Raw genomic sequence first — 23,481 nt, 5'->3', positions numbered from 1 at the left:
CAGGGTGTACCCCGGCTCCTGCCCGTTGACACCTGGGATAGGCTGTCACTTCCTGCGACCCCTTGTGAGGATGAGCACCTCAGAAAATTGATGGATGGATATTAAGAACATAGTAGGCTACAAACGTGAAAATGATCGTTTGGCAGGTCTCTTCACCACTGGAGCTGGGTTTAGCGAGCATGATGTCTTGTTAAAGTGCCAAGATGGAGCTATAGCCACCACAAAAGGAAATTGCATTGGCCAGGAATCAAACCCCGGTCCCCCGCACAGGACTGACCAATTTGTTAATTTGTTAATTTAATGACGAATGAGGAGCCTCCAGTGCTTCATACTATAACCGACCAGTTCATGGATCCTCAGTCTACTCTGTCCAGGATGACGATAGGGGTCAGCTATGGGTACGAAAGAATCTATTGACTTTTGATCTTGTTTCCTGGGTTAAAAACTAACATCGTGAGCATTTTGGGGAGTAAATGCATTGAAGACAACATTTTGGCACTTATATTTTTAAAAAAAGAGTAAGCAAGTTTGGGCATATTTGTTGCTGTAGCATCGTGAATCGATTGATACGGTGACTTAATTACCACGCACTGAATCCAATTCTTACAATTATGTTTTGTCTGAACCCTTTAATATCTATAACATCCAATAAGCATTACAGTGAATCTGACAAATAACTCCATTCATACATTTCCATCATTTGTGGACCTCCCTGCTGTGTATTTTTTTCCTACCCACAGCTGTAGTCAACCTAACCCGTCCATTCATTATCCTCACAAGGGTCATGGGAGTGCCTCCTCGGACTGGAGGTGGGGCACACCCTGAACTGACTGCCAGCCAATTGGAGGGCACATACAAGCAAACAACCAGTCACACTCACAATCACACCTATGGGCAATTTAGAATCTCCAATTATTGCATGTCTTTGGGATGTGAGGGGAAACCAGAGTGCCCAGAGAATACCCATGCAAACTCAAAACAGGCAGGCCCAGGACCCCAACCCCGATCGTCAGAACTGCGAGGCCAACGCTCCAACCAGTCGCGCCACAGCGCTGCCTCAGACTAACCCATTTATTTTTATTTGAAGCATTGCAATTGCTAATGGTCACGGCAACAACGAACAGTCATCTTTTTGACTCTGAGACTTGAAAGATGAGAAACTTGTCGTCACAGTCTTGAGTCATTTTGCAAAACACTGTTTACTTGGCCCCGAGGTCCGATCTGGACATTCCCACCACATACTGACATTGAAGGTCGAGTGGATCTTATACTGATGGAATTTGGGCTTACACGGGAATTGGTGAAATGGTAGTTGTCTCATTTAGATGCCATCAGTTTGTGTAAGAGGGAGTGACAATACATCACTATTAAGACTGTTCCCACAAAATGCTTTTTTTTTTTTTTTTTTAATGAACACTAATGCCCTGTGTGTAGTCAAACCACATTCAGTAGATAACAGTCTTTTCAGTATCTATTTTATATTTAATAGAGGGAAGGGTTTTAATTGTGAGATTATTCTATACGGATAAATATACAGTACCCATACAAATGGCTTGCCGTCAATTGATGGTGTTCCCCAGCTCTGGCTCCAAGTTCCCTGGGATAAGCTCCAACTCACCAACAATCTGAATGAGGACAATGACTATAGAGAACAGAAAGAAAGTTTGATACATCAACTCGCCTGAGCAACGAGCGGCCTCAAAAAGATGTGAAATTGCATCCCAGCAGTTCTGTTGATCTGAGTGTTCAACGTTAATCTGGGTTGAAAAGTGTTTTATCATCAATAACAAATGATTTAAGTACGGGTGATGGAACAGATGCAAATTGCCTATTGATGTTTTGCACTACACAGTACTGGTTGGGTTTCCAATTTAAAACTGAACCACAAATGATCCGTCCATCCATTCTTGACACCGCTTATGGAGGCCTTCCCATCTAACTTTCGTTGAAAAGCAGACTACACCTTGAGCTGGTCGCCAGTCACTTACAGGGCACAACAATACCCATAATGGACTGAACAAATCATATAACGGCCTTCTCAGCATGTGGCTTTTCGGCTCCCGTAAGGAGACGGGTTTTAAACCGAGGAGGACTGCGGGCACTGCAGCAAAGACTACGGCGTGAAATGCTTTGAGAGTGCACAGCTAATCTCACATCATCAAGAGTGGTACTCGAGGTACTTATGTAGTGGAGGAGGGGCTACTCATGGCACAGACCAGCTAGCATCATCTGGCCTCGTTTTAGCCCTGCCCCCCCAAAAATATGGTGAGAAAGTAAGTGAACCTTGTTTATGAAAATCACGCTAATCTCTTGCCTTAAAAAGAACACATTGCCAGATAAACGAGAAAAATCCTACTCGAGAGGGAGGGAGAGTCCGGCAATTGATAAGGGATTGGCCTGGCGCCAAGACTCCCAAACCCACCCCCCGCCTCTGCATCAAACTCATGCACAAACACCCCACCCAGTGACTAATTCAACCACCATCAACGCCCCTCCAGTGGCGTCTTACGACTCCCAGAGGGGGAGGCTCGTCGTGTACTGTAATTAGCAGAAAAGGCTCTCTGAAGGCGATGCTTACCCTCATTAAGGGAGTGAAGGAAGCCTGGATGGAGGGTCTACTTGCTGAAAGGAGGAGGAGGCGTCAAAAGCAACTCACCATTAAAGTGATGAAAGTATTCTTGCGCTAAAGTTTGTATAAAATAGGACAATGTTACCATTTCCCTGCGGACCTGTTGCGGACGGCGTTAGCGCCACTTCATTTTCGTGGCGTTAACCCTGATAACAACATCTTCCCAAGTAGCGGGCCTGTCCACTTCGTTCAGCGGAGCCAGTCTGTGATGAGCTTGCGGCTCCAGAGGATCGCTTATCAGTGTGTTGAGAGCAGGAAAGGAGCCGCTTGTCAGTGGACCGTCTTCACTAGTCTGTTTTCCCGACTCCTTTATGGGCCCATCTGGTTGATATACGCACCCGTTGGACCTGTCTGCGAAGTATTCAATGGTCGTTGTATGGATAAAACCATGGAAGTTGAAAGTTTCAAAACCACATACTGTAACGCAAAGAAACACAATATTAGATAAAAACCCTTTAATGACCACAACAACCTTGGATGTCACTAGGTTGAACGGAGAATTTTACTGAGGCGAAACTTTGAGTAAAAGTTGGAAAGATATGTGTGATGTTTGTTTGTTTGTCCTTGTCTCGTTGTTTGGGATATGCAACCCTCAACCGGACACTCAGTATGAGAAAAGGGGTGGAGTGACTATAATGTGTAGAAAATCTTACTATCCATCCGTCCATCCATCTATTATGTACCGCTTTTCCAGGGTCGGGTCACGGGGGAAGTAGCTTCAGCAGGGATACCCAGAATTCCCTTTCCCCAGGCACTTCTTCCAGCTCTTCCGAAGGGATCCCGAGGCATTCCCAGGCCAGCCGAGAGACATAGTCAGCGTGTCCTGGGTCGTCCTCGGGGTCTCTTTCCAGTGGGACGTGCCCGGAACACCTCACCAGGGAGGCGTCCGGGAGGCATCCAAATCAGAGGCCCAAGAAACCTCATCTGGGTCTCTCAATGCGGAAGGGTAGCGGCTCGACACTGAGCTCCTCACGGATGACCGAGCTTCTCGCCCTATCTCTAAGCCCGGACACCCTGCGGAGGAAACTCATTTCTGCCGCTTGTATCCGGGATCTTGTTTTTTCAGTCACGACCCACAGCTCGTGCCCATACGTGAGGGTAGGAATGTAGATCGACTGGTAAATTGAGAGCTTCGCCTTTGGACTTAGCTCCCTCTTTACCACAACGGAACAGACAGATTTAGGTCCAGGCCCTGGCTGGGCCATTTTTACAAACAAAAGAATTGACCTTGCCGCTATACTTTTGGAGGGGTCTGCATGTTTATCACTTTGTAAAAGGATTTTGGCTTTCGGTCCAAAGTGAATTTTGGTCTCATTATTCCATGAATCCTCTTGTGGCATATCTCTGTACTTCTTTGCAAAATCCAATCTGGCCTTCAGGTTCTTTTTGCTGAGAAGATGTTTGTATCTTGTGGTACAGACTGCATATTTCTTCTCTCTTTCTTCTCTGGATAGCGATACCTTCACCCCCTGCCCCATGGAGGTTGTTCAGTGACGTCCCTGACTGTTGTCTTTCGGTGTTTCTTCACCACTCGCCCGATATTTCTGCCATCAACTGCTTTTGATACCAGTGGCTGACCTGTTCAATGTCAGTTGCTCAGTACACCAGTCGCTTCTTTCTTTCTCATGACATTCCAATTGTTCTATTGTCTATCCCCAATGTTTGTGCAATACCTCTGATTAATTTTCCCTCAGCTCACAGCTTCAAAATTGTTTGCTTTTGTTCCAGAGAGCGCAAGGATCTTCACGCTTGCTAAACAGCAAATTCAGTTTTCACCAATGTAATCCATAGCCCAACGCAAGTACTATATCATGTTTAAGCAATCAATCTAAAAGGTAACATCCGAGCAATGAAAATCACCCATCAGTCACATTTTGCAATACTTTGAAAGCGCGCGGGTTCAAACAAAAGGTGCTCTCTCTGTCCTGGGTTGTTTAACACATTTAGATGCAAATACCATGAAATAAAAGCTGCAATTCTCATTCTTTGTCTCATTCTCATCTTTGGATCTGAAACCCCGATCTGAAATTGGGTCTGCTCACTAAAACATATTTTGTATCCAATATGCTTGACAACTTGCTGGAAATGACGCATGTATTACCCAACATATTAACAACGCATGTATGAATTTTAAGCGACCCCCATAAAATCTTTGTAAACTGGCCTTTAAATGCAATTGAAAATAAATTGATGGATGTGATAAATTGTCGAGATACCATCTTGTTATGAAACCTCTTGAATTACAGCTGCAAATCGACACTTGAGCCAAATCTTGATTACAGTGAAGAAAAGAAGTATTTGAACACCCTGCTATATTGCAAGTTCTCCCACTTAGAAATCGTGGAGGGTCTGAAATTTTCATCGTAGGTGCATGTCCACTGTGAGCGAGATAATCTAAAAAGACAAATCCAGAAATCACAATGTATGATTTTTTCAATGATTTATTTGTGTGATACAGCTGCAAATAAATATTTAAACACCTGTCTATCAGCTAGAATTCTGACTCTCAAAGACCTGTTAGTCCATCTTTAAAAGTCCACCTCCACTCAATCGTCGGTCATCACCTGCATAAAGACACCTGTCCACCCCATACAATCAGTAAGACTCAAACTTGTAACATGGCCAAGACCTAAGAGCTGTCCATAGACACCAGAGACAAAATTGTACAACTCCACAAGGCTGGAAAGGGCTTTGGAGAAATTGCCAAGACGCTTGGTGAAAAAAGGTCCACTGTTGGAGCAATCATTAGAAAATGGAAGAAGCTAAACGTGACGGCCAATCTCAATCGGAGCGGAGCCCCATGCCAGATATCACCTCGTGGGGTCTCAATGATCCTTAGAAAGGTGAGGGAATCAGCCCAGGACTATGCGATAGGACTTGGTCAATGACCTGAAAAGAGCTGGGACCAAAATTTCAGACCCCTTCATGATTTCTAAGTGGGAGAACTTGCAATATAGCAGGGTGTTCAAATACTTCTTTTCTTCGCTTTTTGTCTGACTTCACATCATTTGTGCTGGTGTTCACATGCATTGTCATAAAAACTCGATGTTGCTGTCCAAGCACTTCTGAAAGTTATAGTACGATACTGGTCAAACACAAGATCATTATGGAGTTGCTTGCGACCATTTCTGATTGCATTTACTCTTTGAATGCTGATTGGTTGTCTACCAAAACCTTTTTTTTCTCTCACCAGAACTGCCTCTTTTGGGTCATGACCCCCCCCCACCCCAACACACACACACACACACACACACACACACACACACATTGGTTTGCTCCACTCTACTCAAATGTGACCAGAGATTTTTTTATTTTTAATGTATGTTCCAGAAGGTAAAAGTGTGTCCATGTATTATCTGCACATCTCTGCTAAACTTCATTCTGGACCGCGGGACTGTGTTTGTAAAGTCCAAGGACTGGGATACCTCAAGTTCTCCTCCACTTTCACTCTAATGCACACACACACACACACACACACATTTTTCATATCATTGAAGTCTGGCAAGTAGGTGTGTCTTTGTTTGGCTCCCAGCGTCATGTTCCCCTTTCCAACCGCCGGCCGCCTCCACTCATCCACACCTCACTCAGCCTCTCTTGCACTCCCACACCTCACTCTATGCCGAAAGCTATTTATAGCGCACACTTGGTTTTAAGATGTCAGGTCCATACTATGCAGAGAAGTTGACTTTTTTCTCCCCCTCTCTCTTTTTCTCTTTCTCGCTCTCTCTCTCTCTCTCTCTCTCTCTCTCTCTCTCTCTCTCTCTCTCTCTCTCCCCTCCAAGGAAACAAGCTGTTTCTGGTTCTGACCCCATATTATTTCATTTCCTACTCGGAAGCCCACTTTCTTTGACCTGTCTTGGTTGAACTTTCCCAAAGACGCTCTTTATTTTCCGCGTCTGCATCCATGTGGTCTGGGTCTGTCATACTACTACTCCGTATTTAAAAAAACCTTACAGAAAACTTATATTTGCATGAATTAACAAAACAAGCTCCAAAACATTGAGGGATTTGACATTTTGTGCTTATGCCAACGTAGAAAAATATGTGACCTATTGTCATAAACTTCACTTCTACATAGTTATGTCTGATTTAAAAAAAAAAAAAAAAAAAAAAATATATATATATATATATATATATATATATATATATATATATCTTTGTCATATTTGGATCTGAAAACCCAAAAGGGAATATATATATATATATATATATATATATACACGCGCGCACACACACACACACACACACGTATATACATATATATATATATATATATATATATATATATATATATATAATTTTTTTTTTTTTGAAATAGTGTAACAAAGTCCATGATTCACTTGATAAAAACATGGACCCATTTTGGTTTAGAACAGGTTACTCTATTTCTCCAATTTTATTTGAGATGAATACAATTATTTATTTATATATATATATATATATATATATATATTTTTTTTTTTTTTTATAGTGTAACAAAACCCATGATCCACTTGATAAAAACATGGACCCATTTTGGTTTAGAACAAGTTACTCTATTTCTCCAATTTTATTTGAGATGAATAAAAAAAAACAAATAAATTCGACCTCTATCAAATAGTTATTATATTATATAGTTAATATTATGTAGATGTAATTCAAATGGATTAAAAAAAACACTGAATGTAAGACAGTATTTATGGAAAACGTGCTGTTGGGAGATGTGAACTGGGTTATCTTATTTTAGTAGTAAAATATGCACGCTGTAGCGTAAGGGTTATAAAAAAAAAAAGTTAAATTTGAAATTGGAGCTGCAGCTTGTCACATGGCTCAACTGTGCCCTCTATCTGTCGTCGTCGGAAATACAAAACAATGATTCTTAGAGCATTTGACACGGGAACGGCAAATGCGAGAGTTGACGCAGACATTAGACATTAACAACAACATAAAGAAACAAACACAAGTGTGTGACATGTGTGAGATATGGAATGCAAGCACTTCGGTTGCCACCGAGTGACTCGGGCATTTCAAACAACCGCACGCGCCATGTGCAAACACTTTATGCCCTCCGTCGTCATCCTCGATGACAGCATCGCTCCGCTTTGGAATGCTGCGGTTTCCCTCCGCTTCGGGGTATACAGTGCCCTCGCTCGCACGTAAATACTAACTCGCTCCTTGTTTGTGGCCTCTACGTGTACATACTGTGAATGCTACGGCTGAAGAGTAGCACTACACAAGAGGTGACTTCCTGTTTCATATACAGTGGAACCTCTTAAGGCCCGACACGCCGTAAACCACAAATATACGACGCACTTGGATCAACCAAAGCCCTCCTCTAAAATTACTATTTGACTTTCAGGTTGGCACGGTGACTCAGCTGGTCACAGTTGGCCTCACGGTTCCAGGACCCGGGTTCAATCCGGGCCCTGCCTGTGTGGAGTTTCCATGTTCTCCCCGTGCCTGCGTGGGTTTTCTCCGGGCACTCCGGTCCCCCCACCACCCCCAACCCCAAAAAACATGCGACATTAACTGGACACTCTAAATTGCCCATAGGTGTGATTGTGAGTGCGACAGATGTCTGTCTTCATGTGCCCTGCGATTGCCTGGCGACCAGTTCAGGGTGTACTCCACCTCCTGCCCATTGACTCCCCGTGACCCTCGTGAGGATAAGTGGCTAACAAAATGGATGGATGGACGGACTATTTGTCTATCATAAAATCCATTGAAAGTGCCCATGCACAATCAGCAAACAGTCAATGTGATTTCCACTAACAACCCAGGCTAAACTTAGCTCCACCCTTATCAAAATGCAACAATATCTCTTTGACGACAATTACTACATTCCCGTTCATCACACGCACATTTTGTTGCATTGTATGGCATTGCAGAAAGAGCTAAAAAAAATGCAATTAGTTGAGTTTTTTTTCAGTAGACATATTTGTAAATAAGCAGGTGGGTCACTTTACAATTAATTAAAAGCCTTTCCATTTCTGTATTAAACTTGTTGTCACTCAAGCATACATGAAAATTGAGCGCTGCCGACAGTAAGACAAACTAAGTACAAATCAACATGTTTTGCGCTTGCCTTTTTGTTCTTCATCCATCCACCTCATGAGGTTCTTGTCTTGGGGGTGAGCTTGAGCCGCGTTCGATGTACATCCAGAACTGGTCGCCTGTCAATCACATTACACTTACTGATAAATTTAGCAGTAACACTCACACCTGTGGACAATTTGAAGGCCTCAAGGACCCAAACTTGCGCACGCAAACTCCACCGAGGAAGTCCCAGAGCCAAGATTCAAAGCACATACGTCCAAACTGCGAGGTGGAATTTTAACAATAGTCTCTCCATGCTGTCCCTTTTTATCATTCATAATCATTCCTTATGTTCCTTGACTTCCTGTCTAAAGGGGATTCAGCTGGCCTCACAGTTCTGAGGACCCGGGTTCGATCCCATCCCTGCCTGCGTGGGCTTTCTCCGGGCACTGCTGTTTCCTCCCACATCCCAAAAAACATGCAACATTAATTGGACACTCTAAATTGCCCCGAGGTGTGATTGTGAGTGTGGCCGTTTGTCTCTATCTGCCCTGCGATTGGCTGGCAACCAGTTCAGGGTGTACCCTGTCGATGGCCGGGATAGGCTCCAGCCCTCCCTGCGAGCCTCGTGAGGATAAGCAGCAAAGAAAGTGGATGGACAGATAGCTGTGAATGTGAGAATGCTCATTTGTCTACAAAAGTGTGATTAGCCAGCGACGTCAGTCTCTCTGCAACTAGTTTGCAGCTCACCTGCGACCCCAGTCGTTAGAAAATGGATCTCATTTGGAGTTTCATTTTTAAATTTCCCCCACGCTTTCGTTTTATGAATAAAGAGGGCACCAAAGGCTTCAATGTGCTTGCCTCTGGCTTAAACCACAGAGCCCTCCAGCGGCAGACGTCGGTACTGCATCTCCTCACGAATAGGATCAATGGGGGCCTGCTCCCTTTTATTAGATCCAGATTTGACCGACTCGAGGCACAGATGAATGATTTTTGTAGTCTGCCGAGCGGCCCACGTCGAGTTCAGCCTGTCAGAGATGTCTGGGAGGGGGTTGAGGAGGAGGAAGGAGAGACGCGGGCCTCAAAGTAAATGCTTTGGGAATGCGGGGACGGGGGTTAAAAACCCAAAACCTGAGAGCTTGGGCTCGGGTCTCGCATCCTTCCAAGGAACAACACGCTTCTTACTGTGGCGACCCGAACAGACCCAAATGAGAGGTGACGGCGTATTCATTTCACCCGGTGTTTTTCTTTAAAACACATCTGAATGACAGGCAGTCAGTAGATTTCTAATTCTGGGGAATACGCGAGTATTACCAAAGAGCACAGGGGCAATCAATTTTAGGCTTTATTTCGTGTTGTTTATGAATCAGCGGATTCATTTTTGAATTGGTTTAAAATGAGCGGCTTGTTTGCCGGCTTAGAGGAGGAGGCTCGCGCTGAACAGCTAACGCAAGCGCGATGGAAAATCCGGTCATCAAACATCTCGTACGCGACAAATGTTGGAGTAACAGTATTTTTCACATATCTGTACTTTACTTGAGTTTTTATTTTTCATAAGACTTTATCGTTTTACTCCCGACATTTATAAACAAATACTTTCACTTTCAAAAATATGATTTTTGCAGCATCCTCAACGCAAATGTGTGGCAAATGTGTTTTTAACAAGCTACTGAATTTTAATCTAAAATAAAAATAAAAAAAAAACACGAGTTATATAGGTATATATATTTTTTGTTTGCCAATTCAGTGCCAGTATAGATAATAGAAGCATTAGCATAAAACTTAAGACAATGCTAGCTTGTGCTAAAACAAAAACGTGATTACATATAGTGGTTTTTTTTTTGGTCCTGTTGTCATTACGAACACTTTGAAATTTAATGTAAGTTCATAAAATGGGGAAAATATTTTGATGAAAGAAGTTTTTAAATGAGCAAAAATTAATAATGCTAAAAATGCATTTATGTATTGAAGCACATTTAAGAGTGTCCTATTTACTGAAGTACAGATGTTACATCAGTACTTCTTTTGTACAATGCATGTATTATTGTATTTGTATACAATATTTGTATACATTGTATTGTGTTTTTGCCAAGTTTGGTTATTTCTAATGTACATACTGTAAACATAAGAGCATGCTAGTGCAAAACGTACGACAACACGCACACGCGACTCCCTAAACATCCTCTCGTCTGAGCTCGGCCTCAAACCCGCGACGTAAAACACGCGAGGTCACGTCGTGGACGTGCGAGCCGATGAGTGGCAAGCGCGTCGGGAGGCATTGGGAGGTCGTTCGTTTATAGGGATGCGATTAGCTGCAAAAACGCTCGCCCCATAAAATGTCTGTTGCTTTAATTTAATACTTCCCCTTTACTAATGATTGCGCATACACATGGACATGAGCTGTGTGGGAGCCAGTTTCAAAATAAAAGTTCTTTCTCAATTTTGTTTTCTTGGACCAATGTTCGGGCAAGACTGCAAAAAAAGATTGCTTTTGTCGCACACTCACGGGACCCTTCATTAGGTACCCCTGAAATTATCTAATGGGCTGCAAAAAACAAAAAAAAGCTGAAAGGTTGAGACTATGATGTAACACAGCAGGACGCCACGTTGAGTTGTCACAATGCCGAAAAGCCACAAGAGGATGAAAGTTGCTCTAGCCAGTGAGCAAGCTGTTAAAGTCATCCCAGAAATGTTGTAACTCAGGGGTGCCAAGACTTTTTTACCCCTAGATCCACTTTTCAAGCAGCCAGCCTCTCGCAGCTACCGACGATGACACCGGGTGGGAGGTGGATGTGATAATGATGCACCCAAACCGTCTATCCATCCATTTTCTTAGCCGCTTATCCTCACATGGGTCGACGGGCAGGAGGCGGGGTACACCCTGAACTGGTCGCCAGACAATCGCAGGGCGCATCGAGACAAACAATTAACAATCCAATTAATGTTGCATGTTTTTGGGAAGTGGGAGGAAACTGGAGTGCCCGGAGAAAACCCACGCAGGCAGGGGGAGAACATGGAAACTCCACACAGGCGGGTCTGGGACTGAACCCGGGACCTCGGAACTGTGAGGCCAACGCTTCACCTGCATATTTTTCAAAATTAAAGGAGTTTCCATTTTTAACTCTATGTTGAGACGAATTTCTGTGATAAACAAGTTGGTCGAGCGTAAAGCGACCCTACCCTAACCCTCGCCACAGTGTGCACCGAACCTTAAAACAGAGCAATATTACTTTTTGTAACTTTTTTTGTAAAACTTTTTCTCCTTAATGGCGAGGCCATTAGGTGCAGAGACGGTGACTTTTTTTTTTTTTTGTTTGTTTGAAAATGCCACGTCATCTCCTATTTTGAAGTTGCTCCTTTTTTAAAAAAATGAAACTGATAAGAACGTTCGGCTTAGAAAATCGGCGCGGTTCGATGGAAAGATCTGACATAAGGGAGGAGCGGCTGGGTTCTCTGGTGCCACGCTGCCATTTGCTCCCTCCCCGAGGAGGAAAAAAAAAAAAAAGGGCTGGGACGGCCCGGATCTTCATCTCTGCAACATCTATGGTAGCCCCTTAAACTAAATAAATAATTCATTACAGTTCAGGGTGAGGGGCTTCATTTACTCCCGAGCGATGGAATCTCGAGATGTCTTTGTAGGTTGTCCAAATCATCTCGAAATTCGTTTTGGATGGCGTCCCGGGAGAAACCGCACTGAAATGGAAGCGCGCCGGCAGGAAAGAATGGCAGTCAAAACGCGTGATGGGAGGTTGTTGAGCAACCTTTTTCGCTGGATGCAGAAACACCTCACACACGCACACACACAAATAATAATAAATAAATGTATTTTAGAATTGGAGCTGCCTCAGACGGCATGAGCTTAATGGAGGAACCAGACAAGTGAGGAATTTGCAAATGTTCTCCTTTCCCACTTTTGTAGAAGAAGCGGCGTTGCCTCAATCCGGCTGAACAAAAAAAACAAAAAACAAAACAAAAAAAAACGCTTCGACTAATCACAGCGGCTCATTTGAGCGACCTCCTCGTGGCTGCGCATTAATCATCATTTGGAGTTGAGGTTAAAGTCGGTCACTTAAGGGTTAAATGAGCTGCGGCGTAATTTGGCGACTCCAAGTTACTTTGTGGTCGCTTCCGGCAACGGCACGGCAGAAAACGCGACGTCCCGAGTAGCAACGTTTACTTCGGGAAACGACGGTGGAAGAGCCGTTCGGTCACGTGATCCAAGCATAATTACATGAATTTATTTTCTACGCCGATTTGATGTTTATCAGTTCAGTGAGTCACAGCAGCCAGCGGCATCTCATAAAATGTCGACAATAACAAAACTTTTGCAATCGCGTGCAATCATGCTTTGTTACCATGCCATAAATTGTCTGTATTATGTTCTCCTTATCCTCACAAGAGACGCGGGAAAGCCGCAGCCTATCCGAGCTAGCTTCGGGCGAAAGGCGGACTGCACCTTGAACTGTTCGCCGGTCAGCTGCAGGGCAGATGTCGACACAGTCACTGAGCGGGAATCAATCCCTCGCTGCCCGCAACGAAGGCGGGCGTGTGTACCGCTACCCCACTGGTGTCAAACTCAAGGCCCGGGGGCCGGATCTGGCCCGCTGCTTGATTTTATGTGGCGCGCAGAGGCAAATCATGTGGATAAACTTTCCATGATTTTTGCTAAAATCTGTACTAAAATTGCAAATTTTCACATCATAAATGACAACATTGAGATATCACAAGCATTTTTGTGTCACCAAACAACAATAGTTGAAAAAAAAATTACCCTTTGAGTTCTGAGTCCAAAACTAGTTCATAAATTTTGTATGTTAACATGATGAGGCGGTGAAAGATTTTTATGGTTTCACAGTCAGAACGACCCTCTGAGGGAAAGCGGAAGTTCGATGTGCAGTTCAATTGTTTGCACGATATTACAATACTATAATACATCTATACATATAGACTATATACTATATTGCACATTTTGCGGCATACGACTTCTTCTTGACGTTTACAAGACAAGGCAACAAAAGGAATATGCTGTGTTCAATAATAAAGCTTATTTCCATAACTGTAACATCAAAGTTACTCAATCACTGCAAGACGCCTCCATTTTCCGGGTGATGTGATAGCACATCAAGCCTTTGTCATGTCTAAACAACACAACTCTTTTCCATGCCAACAACATCAAATTACAACTTTTTTTCTACTCCTTTCTACAATTTGAACAAATAACGGCAGCACAACGACGTGATATCATATTTTTTCTGACCGATACCTTCACTCGAGTGCTCACCGATACAGAGTATCAACACCATTTATAGTTTTGAAATTGTATACAGAGTTATTTTTCTTTCTTACACGATGATTTCCCAATGTGTCAAAGGCCGCAGTGTAGCCTCAATAATAACTACCGTAATTTCCGGCCTCCAAGCCGCGACTTTTTTCACACGCTTTCAACCCTTCGGCTTAAGCGGTGATGCAGTTGATTTATGCGTTTTTTTTTCTCACGGCCACAAGGGGGCACTCGAGCGGAAAAGGTATGAATGAGACCGGCGGAATATATGTGCCGAGGAAGTGACTTTTACCGGCCCTGTAAGCGCTGCGTTAGTGCTGTGCTAATGTGTTGCTGCCGTGTTACTGGCGTGTCTCAGTATTTACAGATGGGTTGTAATTTTACTTACCCTGTTAGCGTAAGTGCTAGTGCGGTGCTTGCATTAGTGCTAGCTTTAGCACGGCGCTAGTGTTAGCACTAGTGATAGCAAGGCGCAAGTGTTAGCTCGTGTTAAACTCTTTCTGGGTACCGTCTTTCTTTGTACATATCTCGTGTTTCAATGTGGGCACTTGTGGCTTTTACACAGCTGCGGCGTATGTATGTACCAAATGGTATTTCCTTTACAAATGTACTCAGTGAGGCTTGTAACCCGGTGCGCGCTGTAGGCCGGGAATTATGGTAATAAATCTAATAAATCAGGTAGATATTTGACTGATATTATACGTGATATCAGTGCTAGCCCATTCCCAATATCGACATTAACATTCCATACATAAGGCGTCGTGTATGCAGCATACAGTATTTTGTCCATATTTGAGGAATTGGGCGGTTGCTGTCGAAACGTGTTAGAAAACCTGCGATGGAATATCCTGAGGAAGGCAACACAGCGGGATCACGAATGCCATTTTTCACTAAAACGGACGTCGGGATTTCCGCCCATTGTTCCGCGCTGGGAACAACATTATTGACGCTGTTGTTCCTGAACGCCGCGTTGGGAAATGCTGCGACAAACAGCGAACGATGAAAGGAAACCTTTATACCAGATGACCTTTCTTCTTGGGGGCGGGGGGGGGGGGGGGGGGGGTTTGTTACACCCAACCAATTGAATAAAGTGTTGGTGTCTTCATTCGACTTTGCAGACATTTTTTTCCCCAGCTTCACCGAGTCTATCGTAGAGAGTGAGCAAGACATCCTGTGCAGTTTTTGGCCTTCCGATAAAATCCCAAATGAACACACACACACACCTCAGTACAGCAAAATGTCACCAGCGAGTCGCCGCTTTCCCGCCGTCTGCCCGGCGTGAAACTGCGACCTTGACGGGCCAATAAAAGGCCACGCACGGGCGAGCGTCCTGATGAGGATTGCCCCCAACATCCGAATACGGAGGGACTTTGTGAAGGAAATAAAGTTAGTGAGCTGAGTGCTTGGGGGTTACCAAGTTTAGGGGGGGGTAATGGGAGGGGGGGGGGTCATATGAACAGGAAAGGAGCAAGAAGGGGGCTGCAGATAAACTTGTGTCAATATTGTTGGAATCCCGTTGCAAATGTCAACGACGGGACAGACAGATATATCATACTACATATGAATGATGGATGGTTAGCAATTTGCATTCAAAATGTAAACTTTTGGTTCAATGGGTGCATGTTCAAATATCCATTCATCCATCAATTTTCTTTGCCGCTTATCCTGACGAGGGTCCCGGGGAGTGCCAGAGCCTATCCCAGCCGTTAACGGGCGAGAGGCGGGGTACACCCTGAACTGGTTGCCAGCCAATCGCAGGGCACATCGAGACAAACAGCCCCACTCACAATCACACCTATGGGCAATTTAGTGTCCAATTAAAAATTAATTCCTCATGTTTGCATGCTCGGTCAAAAAAGATGATTATGATTCTGAATAAAACAACCAGTAATAATTGATATATAGACAAAACATTTTAAAATATCTAAAAAATTGAAAAGAAATCACAAAAGTCAAATCACTATAATCGATAGCTATTTGATTTTAGCATCTGACTTGAGGAGGGGAAAAAATGTATGAATACTGTTTAAAAAGTATAGAAATAAAAGTTTTGCTCTTCTATTTTAAAATCGCATATAAACAATCCATGCATTTCCTGAGTCGATTATCCTCACAAGGGTCGCGAGACTGCCGGAAGGAACCTATTGCATTAACTTCTGGCAGGAGGCGGGCTACACCCTCAACAGGTCGCCAGACAGTCACAGGGCGCATAGATACAAGCAACCAATCGCACTCACATCACACCTACGGGCAATTTAAAGTCGTCAATGAAGCTACCTTGCGTATTTTTTGGGTTGTGGGAGGAAACCAGGGCGGCACAGTGGGTCAGCTAGTTAAGCGTTGGCCTCACAGTTCTGAGAACCCAGGTTCAATTCCGGACCCGCCTGTGTGGAGTTTGCATGTTCTCCCCGTGCCTACGTGGGTTTCCTCCGGGCACTCCAGTTTCCTCCCACATCCCAAAAAACATGCAACATTAATTGGACACTCTAAATTGCCCCTTGGTGTGATTGTGAGTGTGACTGTTTGTCTCAATGTGCCCTGTGATTGGCTGGCGACCAGTTCAGGGTGTACCCCGCCTCCTGCCCGTTGACAGCTGGGTATGCTCCAGCACTCCCCGCGACTCTAGTGAGGATAAGCGGTGAGAAAAATAGATGGATGGATGGATGGATGGGAGGAAACTGGGGTGCCCAGGAAAAAAAAAAAAAAACTCAGAACTGTGAGGCCAACGCTTTACCACGGTAAAACCTTGGTCGTTTTTTAATAATAGTTAAAAAAAAAAAAAATCTGAATATTTACTATATTGGCAACTAGACTTTACAAACATTTTGGGAGAGAGGAGGGCACATTTTTTTTTTTTTAGCTTCAACTGCTCTTATTTGTTTTGATTATTTATTAGCATTACTAATGTTTCTACCACGGAGTAGATGGGAAGAGAAATGGAGTAGGGGTTATTTTAAAGGAAGAGTTGGCTAAGAATGTCTTGGAGGTGAAAAGAGTATCAGATCGAGTGATGAGACTAAAATTTGAAATTGAGGGTGTTTTGTATAATGTGGTTAGCTATGCACCACAGGTAGGATGTGACCTAGAATTGAAAGAGAAATTCTGGAAGGAACTAGATGAAGTAGTTCTGAGCATCCCAGACAGCGAGAGACTTGTGATTGGTGCAGATTGTAATGGACATATTGGTAAAGGAAACAGGGGCGATGAAGAAGTGATGGGTAAGTACGGCATCCAGGAAAGGAACTTTGAAGGGCAGATGGTGGTGGACTTTGCAAAAAGGATGGAGATGGCTGTAGTGAACACTTATTTCCAGAAGAGGGAGGAACATATAGTGACCTACAAGAGCGGAGGTAGAACCACGCAGGTAGATTATATTTTGTGCAGACGATGTAATCTGAAGGAGGTTACTGACTGTAAAGTAGTGGTAGGGGAGAGTGTAGCTCGACAGCATAGGATGGTAGTGTGTAGGATGACTCTGGTGGTGGGTAGGAAGATTAAGAAGACAGAGGTAGAGCAGAGAACCATGTGGTGGAAGCTGAGAAAGGAAGAATGTTGTGCGGCCTTCCGGAAAGAGGTGAGACAGGCTCCCGATGGACAACCGAAGCTCCCGGAAGACTGGACGACGACAGCCAAGGTGATCAGAGAGACAGGCAGGAGAGTACTTGGTGTGTCATCTGGTAGGAAAGGGGGGAAGGAGACTTGGCGGTGGAACCCCAAAATACAGGGAGTCATACAAGGAAAGAGATTAGCGAAGAAGAAGTGGGATACTGAGAGGACTGAGGAGAGGCGAAAGGAGTACATCGAGATGCGACGTAGGGCAAAGGTAGAGGTGACAAAGGCTAAACAAGAGGCATATGAAGACATGTACACCAGGTTGGACACGAAAGAAGGAGAAAAGGATCTCTACAGGTTGGCCAGACAGAGGGATAGAGATGGGAAGGATGTGCAGCAGGTCAGGGTGATTAAGGATAGAGATGGAAATGTGTTGACTGGTGGCGGTAGTGTACTAAATAGATGGAAAGAATACTTTGAGAAGTTGATGAATGAAGAAAATGACAGAGAAGGAAGAGTTGAAGAGGCAAGAGTGAAGGACCAGGAAGTGGAAATGATTACTAAGGGGGAAGTCAGAAAGGCATTACAAAGGATGAAAAATGGGAAGGCAGTTGGTCCTGATGACAACCGGTAGAGGTATGGAAGCAATTTGGAGAGATGGCTGTGGAGTTTTTGACCAACTTATTCAACAGAATACTAGCGGGCGAAAAGATGCCTGAAGAATGGAGGAAAAGTGTTCTAGTTCCCATTTTTAAGAACAAAGGGGATGTTCAGAGCTGTGGGAACTATAGAGGAATAAAGTTGATGAGCCACACAATGAAGTTATGGGAAAGAGTAGTGGAGGCTAGACTCAGGACAGAAGTAAGTATCTGCGAGCAACAGTATGGTTTCATGACTAGAAAGAGTACCACAGATGCATTATTTGCCTTGAGGATGATCGTGGAAAAGTACAGAGAAGGTCAGAAGGAGCTACATTGTGTCTTTGTGGATCTAGAGAAGGCCTATGACAGAGTACCAAGAGAGGAACTGTGGTACTGCATGTGTAAGTCTGGTGTGGCAGAGAAGTATGTTAATATAGTACAAGACATGTATGATGGCAGCAGAACAATGGTGAGGTGTGCCTTAGGTGTGACAGAGGAATTTAAGGTGGAGGTGGGACTGCATCAGGGATCAGCTCTGAGCCCCTTCCTGTTTGCAGTGGTAATGGATAGGCTGACAGATGAGGTTAGACTGGAATCCCCTTGGACCATGATGTTCGCAGATGATATTGTGATATGCAGTGAAAGCAGGGAGCATGCAGAGGAACAATTAGAAAGATGGAGACATGCACTGGAAAGGAGATGAATGAAGATTAGCCGAAGTAAAACAGAATATATGTGCGTGAATGAGAAAAGTGGAGGGGGAAGAGTGAGGCTCCAGGGAGATGAGATTGCGAGGGTGGACGACTTCAAATATTTGGGGTCAACAATCCAGAGCAATGGTGAGTGTGGTAAGGAAGTGAAGAAACGGGTCCAAGCGGGGTGGAACAGTTGCCGGAAGGTGTCTGGTGTTCTATGTGACAGAAGAGTCTCTGCTCGGATGAAGGGCAAAGTTTATAAAAAAGTGGTGAGGCCGGCCATGATGTACAGATTAGAGACGGTGGCACTGAAGAAACAACAGGAAGCTGAACTGGAGGTAGCAGAAGTGAAGATGCTGAGGTTCTTGCTTGGTGTGAGAGGGTTGGATAGGATTAAAAATGAGCTCATGAGAGGGACAGCCAAAGCTGGATGTTTTGGAGCCAAGATTCGAAAGAGCAGACTTCGATGGTTTGGACACGTTCAGAGGCGAGAGAGTGAGTATATTGGTAGAAGGATGCTGAGGATGGAGCTCCCAGGCAAAAGAGCGAGAGGAAGACCAAAGAGAAGGTTGATGGATGTGGTGAGGGAAGACATGACGTCAGTGGGTGGTTAGAGAGGAAGATGCACGAGGATAGGCTTAGATGGAAAAAGATGACACGATGTGGCGACCCCTAACGGGACAAGCCGAAAGGAAAAGAAGAAGATTAGCATTACTAATGATTAATTACAAGGTTCCAGACAAATAAGAATGGGGTGGGGGGAACCATATTAATAATACCACTAACACAAGAAGAAGCACATTTCTGTAGCCCGTTGAGAGCGTGGATGTGCGTGCGCGCGCGCGCGCGTGTCCTCTTATTTCACGCTCCAGTGGCCTCACGCTGCAGACAAGGGGAGGTTTTTCTCTCGCCGCTCATTGGCCGCGCGGCTCCCTTTCTCATCCCGACCTTCCCATTCATACAAGCGCCGCTCCGCTCTGTCCCGACAAAATACTGTAACTGGCAAAGGGAGGACGAAAAACGAAACGCGCGGACAGGAGTTAATTATTTCAAAGTGTGTCGGCGAGGTGGTGCAGCGGGGGGAAGGAGGAGGAGGTGGACGTGGAGGTGGAGGAGGAGGTGGAGGTGGAGTGACACTTCCTGCTCCGACGCGCATTAAACGCAAAGAACAGGTGAGTGGACAACTACGGTGGAAATGTTGCACACTTTTTATTTTTGTTGCATGCATGTTCTCTCTCTCTCTCTCTCTCTCTCTCTCTCTCTCTTTTCACACAACTTATGGTGACTACTTTCAATATTATTATTTTTTTTTTTGAAACCTTGGTAGCGTTTTGCGGGGTGTGAAGTAACGCGGAATGCGTATTAGCGCAAACTCGTGATGGATCACAGCAAAAAAAAAAAAAAAAAAAAAAGTAAGATGCTTAAAATGTAACACTAGAGGGGTCCCGGCCCACGAGCCCACCGGGCTGTCTCGGAGGAAGGTCCACGCCGTTATTCACCAGAGCTGCCCTGCCTAATTGGCTGCAGATGCCCGGCTCCATTTTTTTCTTTTTTTTTTTTTTTTACCGCGGAGATTGGGGAGGGGGGGGGGCGGGGGGGTTTCATGAGTTGACCTAAAGAGGACCAAAAAAAAAAAAAGAAGAAACATTTAAAGCATGGTTAGCAACCAACGGAACGTGGGCCATATACGGCCAGTGAGACTATTTGATCTGGCCCGTGCAATTCTAAAAACAAATACCACCTTTGCGGGTCTCTCCTTGTGAGGATAAGCAGCTTGGAAACGTTTTAGTCACTGCATCATATTTTTTATATATACCGCATTTAGTTTCTTTTGATTCTAAAATGAACCCTGATCAGAAAAAAATGTTGCCCACCTCTTTGGGTTTTTTTTTAACTCTTTCATGATCACACGCGTGAGCAGATTTGGTTTGACCACAAATAGCAACAACTCAATCAGACGGGTGGAATTGGGCTGTAAAAGGAGGACAATAGCACCGCCATTAAGCACTGATCACTCTTTAAGAATCATAAATAGTCCTGTTTTATTGTTGGGGGGGGGGCTTCATTTGACGTTATTAGTTTGTGGACACGATTTGCAGCAAATGCCCGTTCATTAATTGCATTTCTTTGTGCATTGATTACATACTCGTTAATTAAATAGATGGAATGATGTATAAATACATATAAAAAGGTTGCATGCGCCTTCTTAACAGTTGCACCAAAAAAAAAGGAAAGAAAAAGGGACGACTCAAGTGCTCCGTCCTCCAAGTGCCCTTTCACCCCCAGACTTTGTAAGCTGCACTTATTAAAGTGAAAAGTGTTTCAATATGTGCGAGGCTTCGGGGTTGGAGGGGGGAAGGTGGTCGGGATGCATGATGGGGCCTACTACAACCCCCACCCCACCCCCACCCACTCCAAAAAAAAAAAAAAAAAACTACCTCCGTCTCCCTTCACCACAAATAATTCTTCCACGTTGGTGACATAATTTTTTTTTTAAAAAAAGGACAAAACACCTGCACTACGTCGCATAACACGAATAATTAATTTTTTTTCTTTGCTCCTTTAACAGCAGGGCCCACTTTCGGACACGCAGCAGCACCCTTGCTTGCCCCACCCCTCGGCCCCCCTCCCGTCAGGTATACGACACAACAGTCATGTTCCAAACTGTCCCTGACACGTCGTCTTACGTCAAGGTAAGACTGCAAAGTCTCTTTTGTCGGGTGGGCTCTCCATATTTTGTTCTTTTCTCAACCAAAGCACGTGAGAATTTTAACAATTGCAAAAAAAATCAAGAAATAATAATAATAATTCCGTTGCCTAAATTGATATATTTTCCATGAACCCCGTTATATTCACTTTAATGCAATTTAGTTGACGTATAAATTAATAAAACACACAGGAAGCAGCTTCCAAAACAGTTGCCTGTTTGTATTTAAGAATATACAATCATAAAATAATCGGAAATAAACGAAATACTGTAAATACATGAAATACCTGCATCTACATGAGTTGGTAATTGGACATTTTCGCAAACGCACTGGAGCCAATTAAATATAATAATTGGGAACATTCATTTTGGGGGGGAAAAAACACCACTAAGTGCTTTTTTTTTTTTTTTTTGTCTAAAGCCAAAGAATATTTTTGAATAAGGCCTCTTTTTATGCTGCGGGGGTTCAAGAGGACTTTTACAATTCCTGGTTTGTTTTTAAAGAAATGAAAAGGTAGGAATGTTTGGTGAGAAAATAACACTTCGAAAATGAGCCTTTTTGTTTCTTCGTCTTGAATGAAAGAGGCTGGAAACTTTTTTTGTTTTGTTTTAAATAAACGTTGGATTCCGTCGTGATTCTTTTTTGTTTGTAAAAATGAAAAAGAGAAAAAGAGAGAGAGAAAAGAAAAATGCAAAATGCATCCGCACGTTGCAGTCGGATGCCAAGTTCACATTTTTTCGGCGTGCACACTCACAGTCAGATATTGCTCAGAATGCGGCAGAACTATAAGACATCCGCCCCCCCCCCCCGACCCCCCTCCCCGTCCCCCCACCCGTCCTTCAAAAGACTCCACGGTCCAAGCATTTGGTTTTGTTTGGTTAAGGCCAGGCGAGACTGGAACTCTCCAATAAAAATAAATCTCAAATTAATTATGGCCTGGGGCGAGGGGGGCCAGACAGTTCGTGCACATACGTGCTGCATGCAGACGCCACTTTTTTTTCTGGGGGGGGGGGGCTTGGTATTTGGACTCGGGCTTCTAGACTGGACGGCCACGATGTGAGAGTGCACACTCAAATGAATGGCATCCATGTAGTCTGCAGTACACTGAAGCAGGTGTACGATTCTCACAGTGACGATTTTAAAATGCAACTGCCCCCCCCTCACCCCCCCCCAAGAAAAGAAAAAAAAAACTTTTTGCAACGCAAATACTGGGAGTTGTACACTTTTAATGACATATTTTATATTTTAAAAATACAATACTTATTATTTGCTGTATTGTTATTATTACATTTTATTCATATTTGTAACTTTCATTTTTTTTTCCTGAACCAGGATGAACAAAACAGTCCAGTAGTAACGCAGTTTTTTTTTTTAAATTCTGTTTTCATTTTGTTACATTGTTTTGTATGGTGGGGGGAACTTGGACGACTGGTACAGCGTCTGTCTCACAATTAGAGGATCGAGGTTCAAATCCCGGCCCCGCCTGTGTGGAGTTTGCATGTTCTCCCCGGCTTTCCGGTTTCCTCTCACATCCCAAAAAAATCACGCAGGGTAGCTTCACTGAAAACTCTAAATTGCTCGTAGGTGCCATGTGAGGCGATTGGTTGCTTGTTTCTACGTGCCCTGCGATTGGCTGGCGACTAGTTGAGGGTGTACACCGACTCCTGCCCGAAATTCGAGGGATAGGCTCCTTCCGGCACTCCCGTAACCCTTGTGAGGATAATCGACTCAGGAAACGGATGGATTGTTTTTTTATGTGATTTTAAAAATACAAGAAAAAATACTTTATTTATATACTTTTTAAACTGCCTTCATATATTTTTTCCCCTCCTCAAGTCAGATGGTAAAATCAAATAGCTATAGACTATAGTGCTAATTTCACGAGTTTCTTATGTATTTTTGCTTTATTTGTTTAAATATTTTTAAATGTGTTAGTTTTATTAATGGTTGTTTTATTCAG

At 43.8% G+C, this 23,481-nt stretch overlaps 1 protein-coding gene across 2 annotated transcripts in view; it reads left to right on the top strand.

Annotated features, from left to right (window-relative positions):
• The first annotated feature begins 19,735 nt into the window (after positions 1–19,735).
• The window catches only part of fli1 (Fli-1 proto-oncogene, ETS transcription factor), a 40,743-nt gene continuing 36,997 nt past the window's right edge, over positions 19,736–23,481 (top strand). Inside the window, exons 1-2 of one of the 2 annotated variants that reach the window (XM_061828414.1) lie at positions 19,736–19,985; positions 21,383–21,506. In XM_061828414.1, coding sequence (XP_061684398.1) covers positions 21,468–21,506 — 39 coding nt within the window. In that variant the 5' untranslated portion in view covers positions 19,736–19,985; positions 21,383–21,467. The remainder of the gene's footprint in view (positions 19,986–21,382; positions 21,507–23,481) is intronic. The other variant, XM_061828413.1, reaches the window with a different exon arrangement.

This window comes from Syngnathoides biaculeatus, chromosome 8, assembly GCF_019802595.1.
Source record: "Syngnathoides biaculeatus isolate LvHL_M chromosome 8, ASM1980259v1, whole genome shotgun sequence".
NCBI classification, from domain to species: Eukaryota; Metazoa; Chordata; class Actinopteri; order Syngnathiformes; family Syngnathidae; genus Syngnathoides; species Syngnathoides biaculeatus.
Note: the sequence above shows the minus strand (reverse complement) of the source record. Positions and strands in the feature narration are given on the sequence as shown.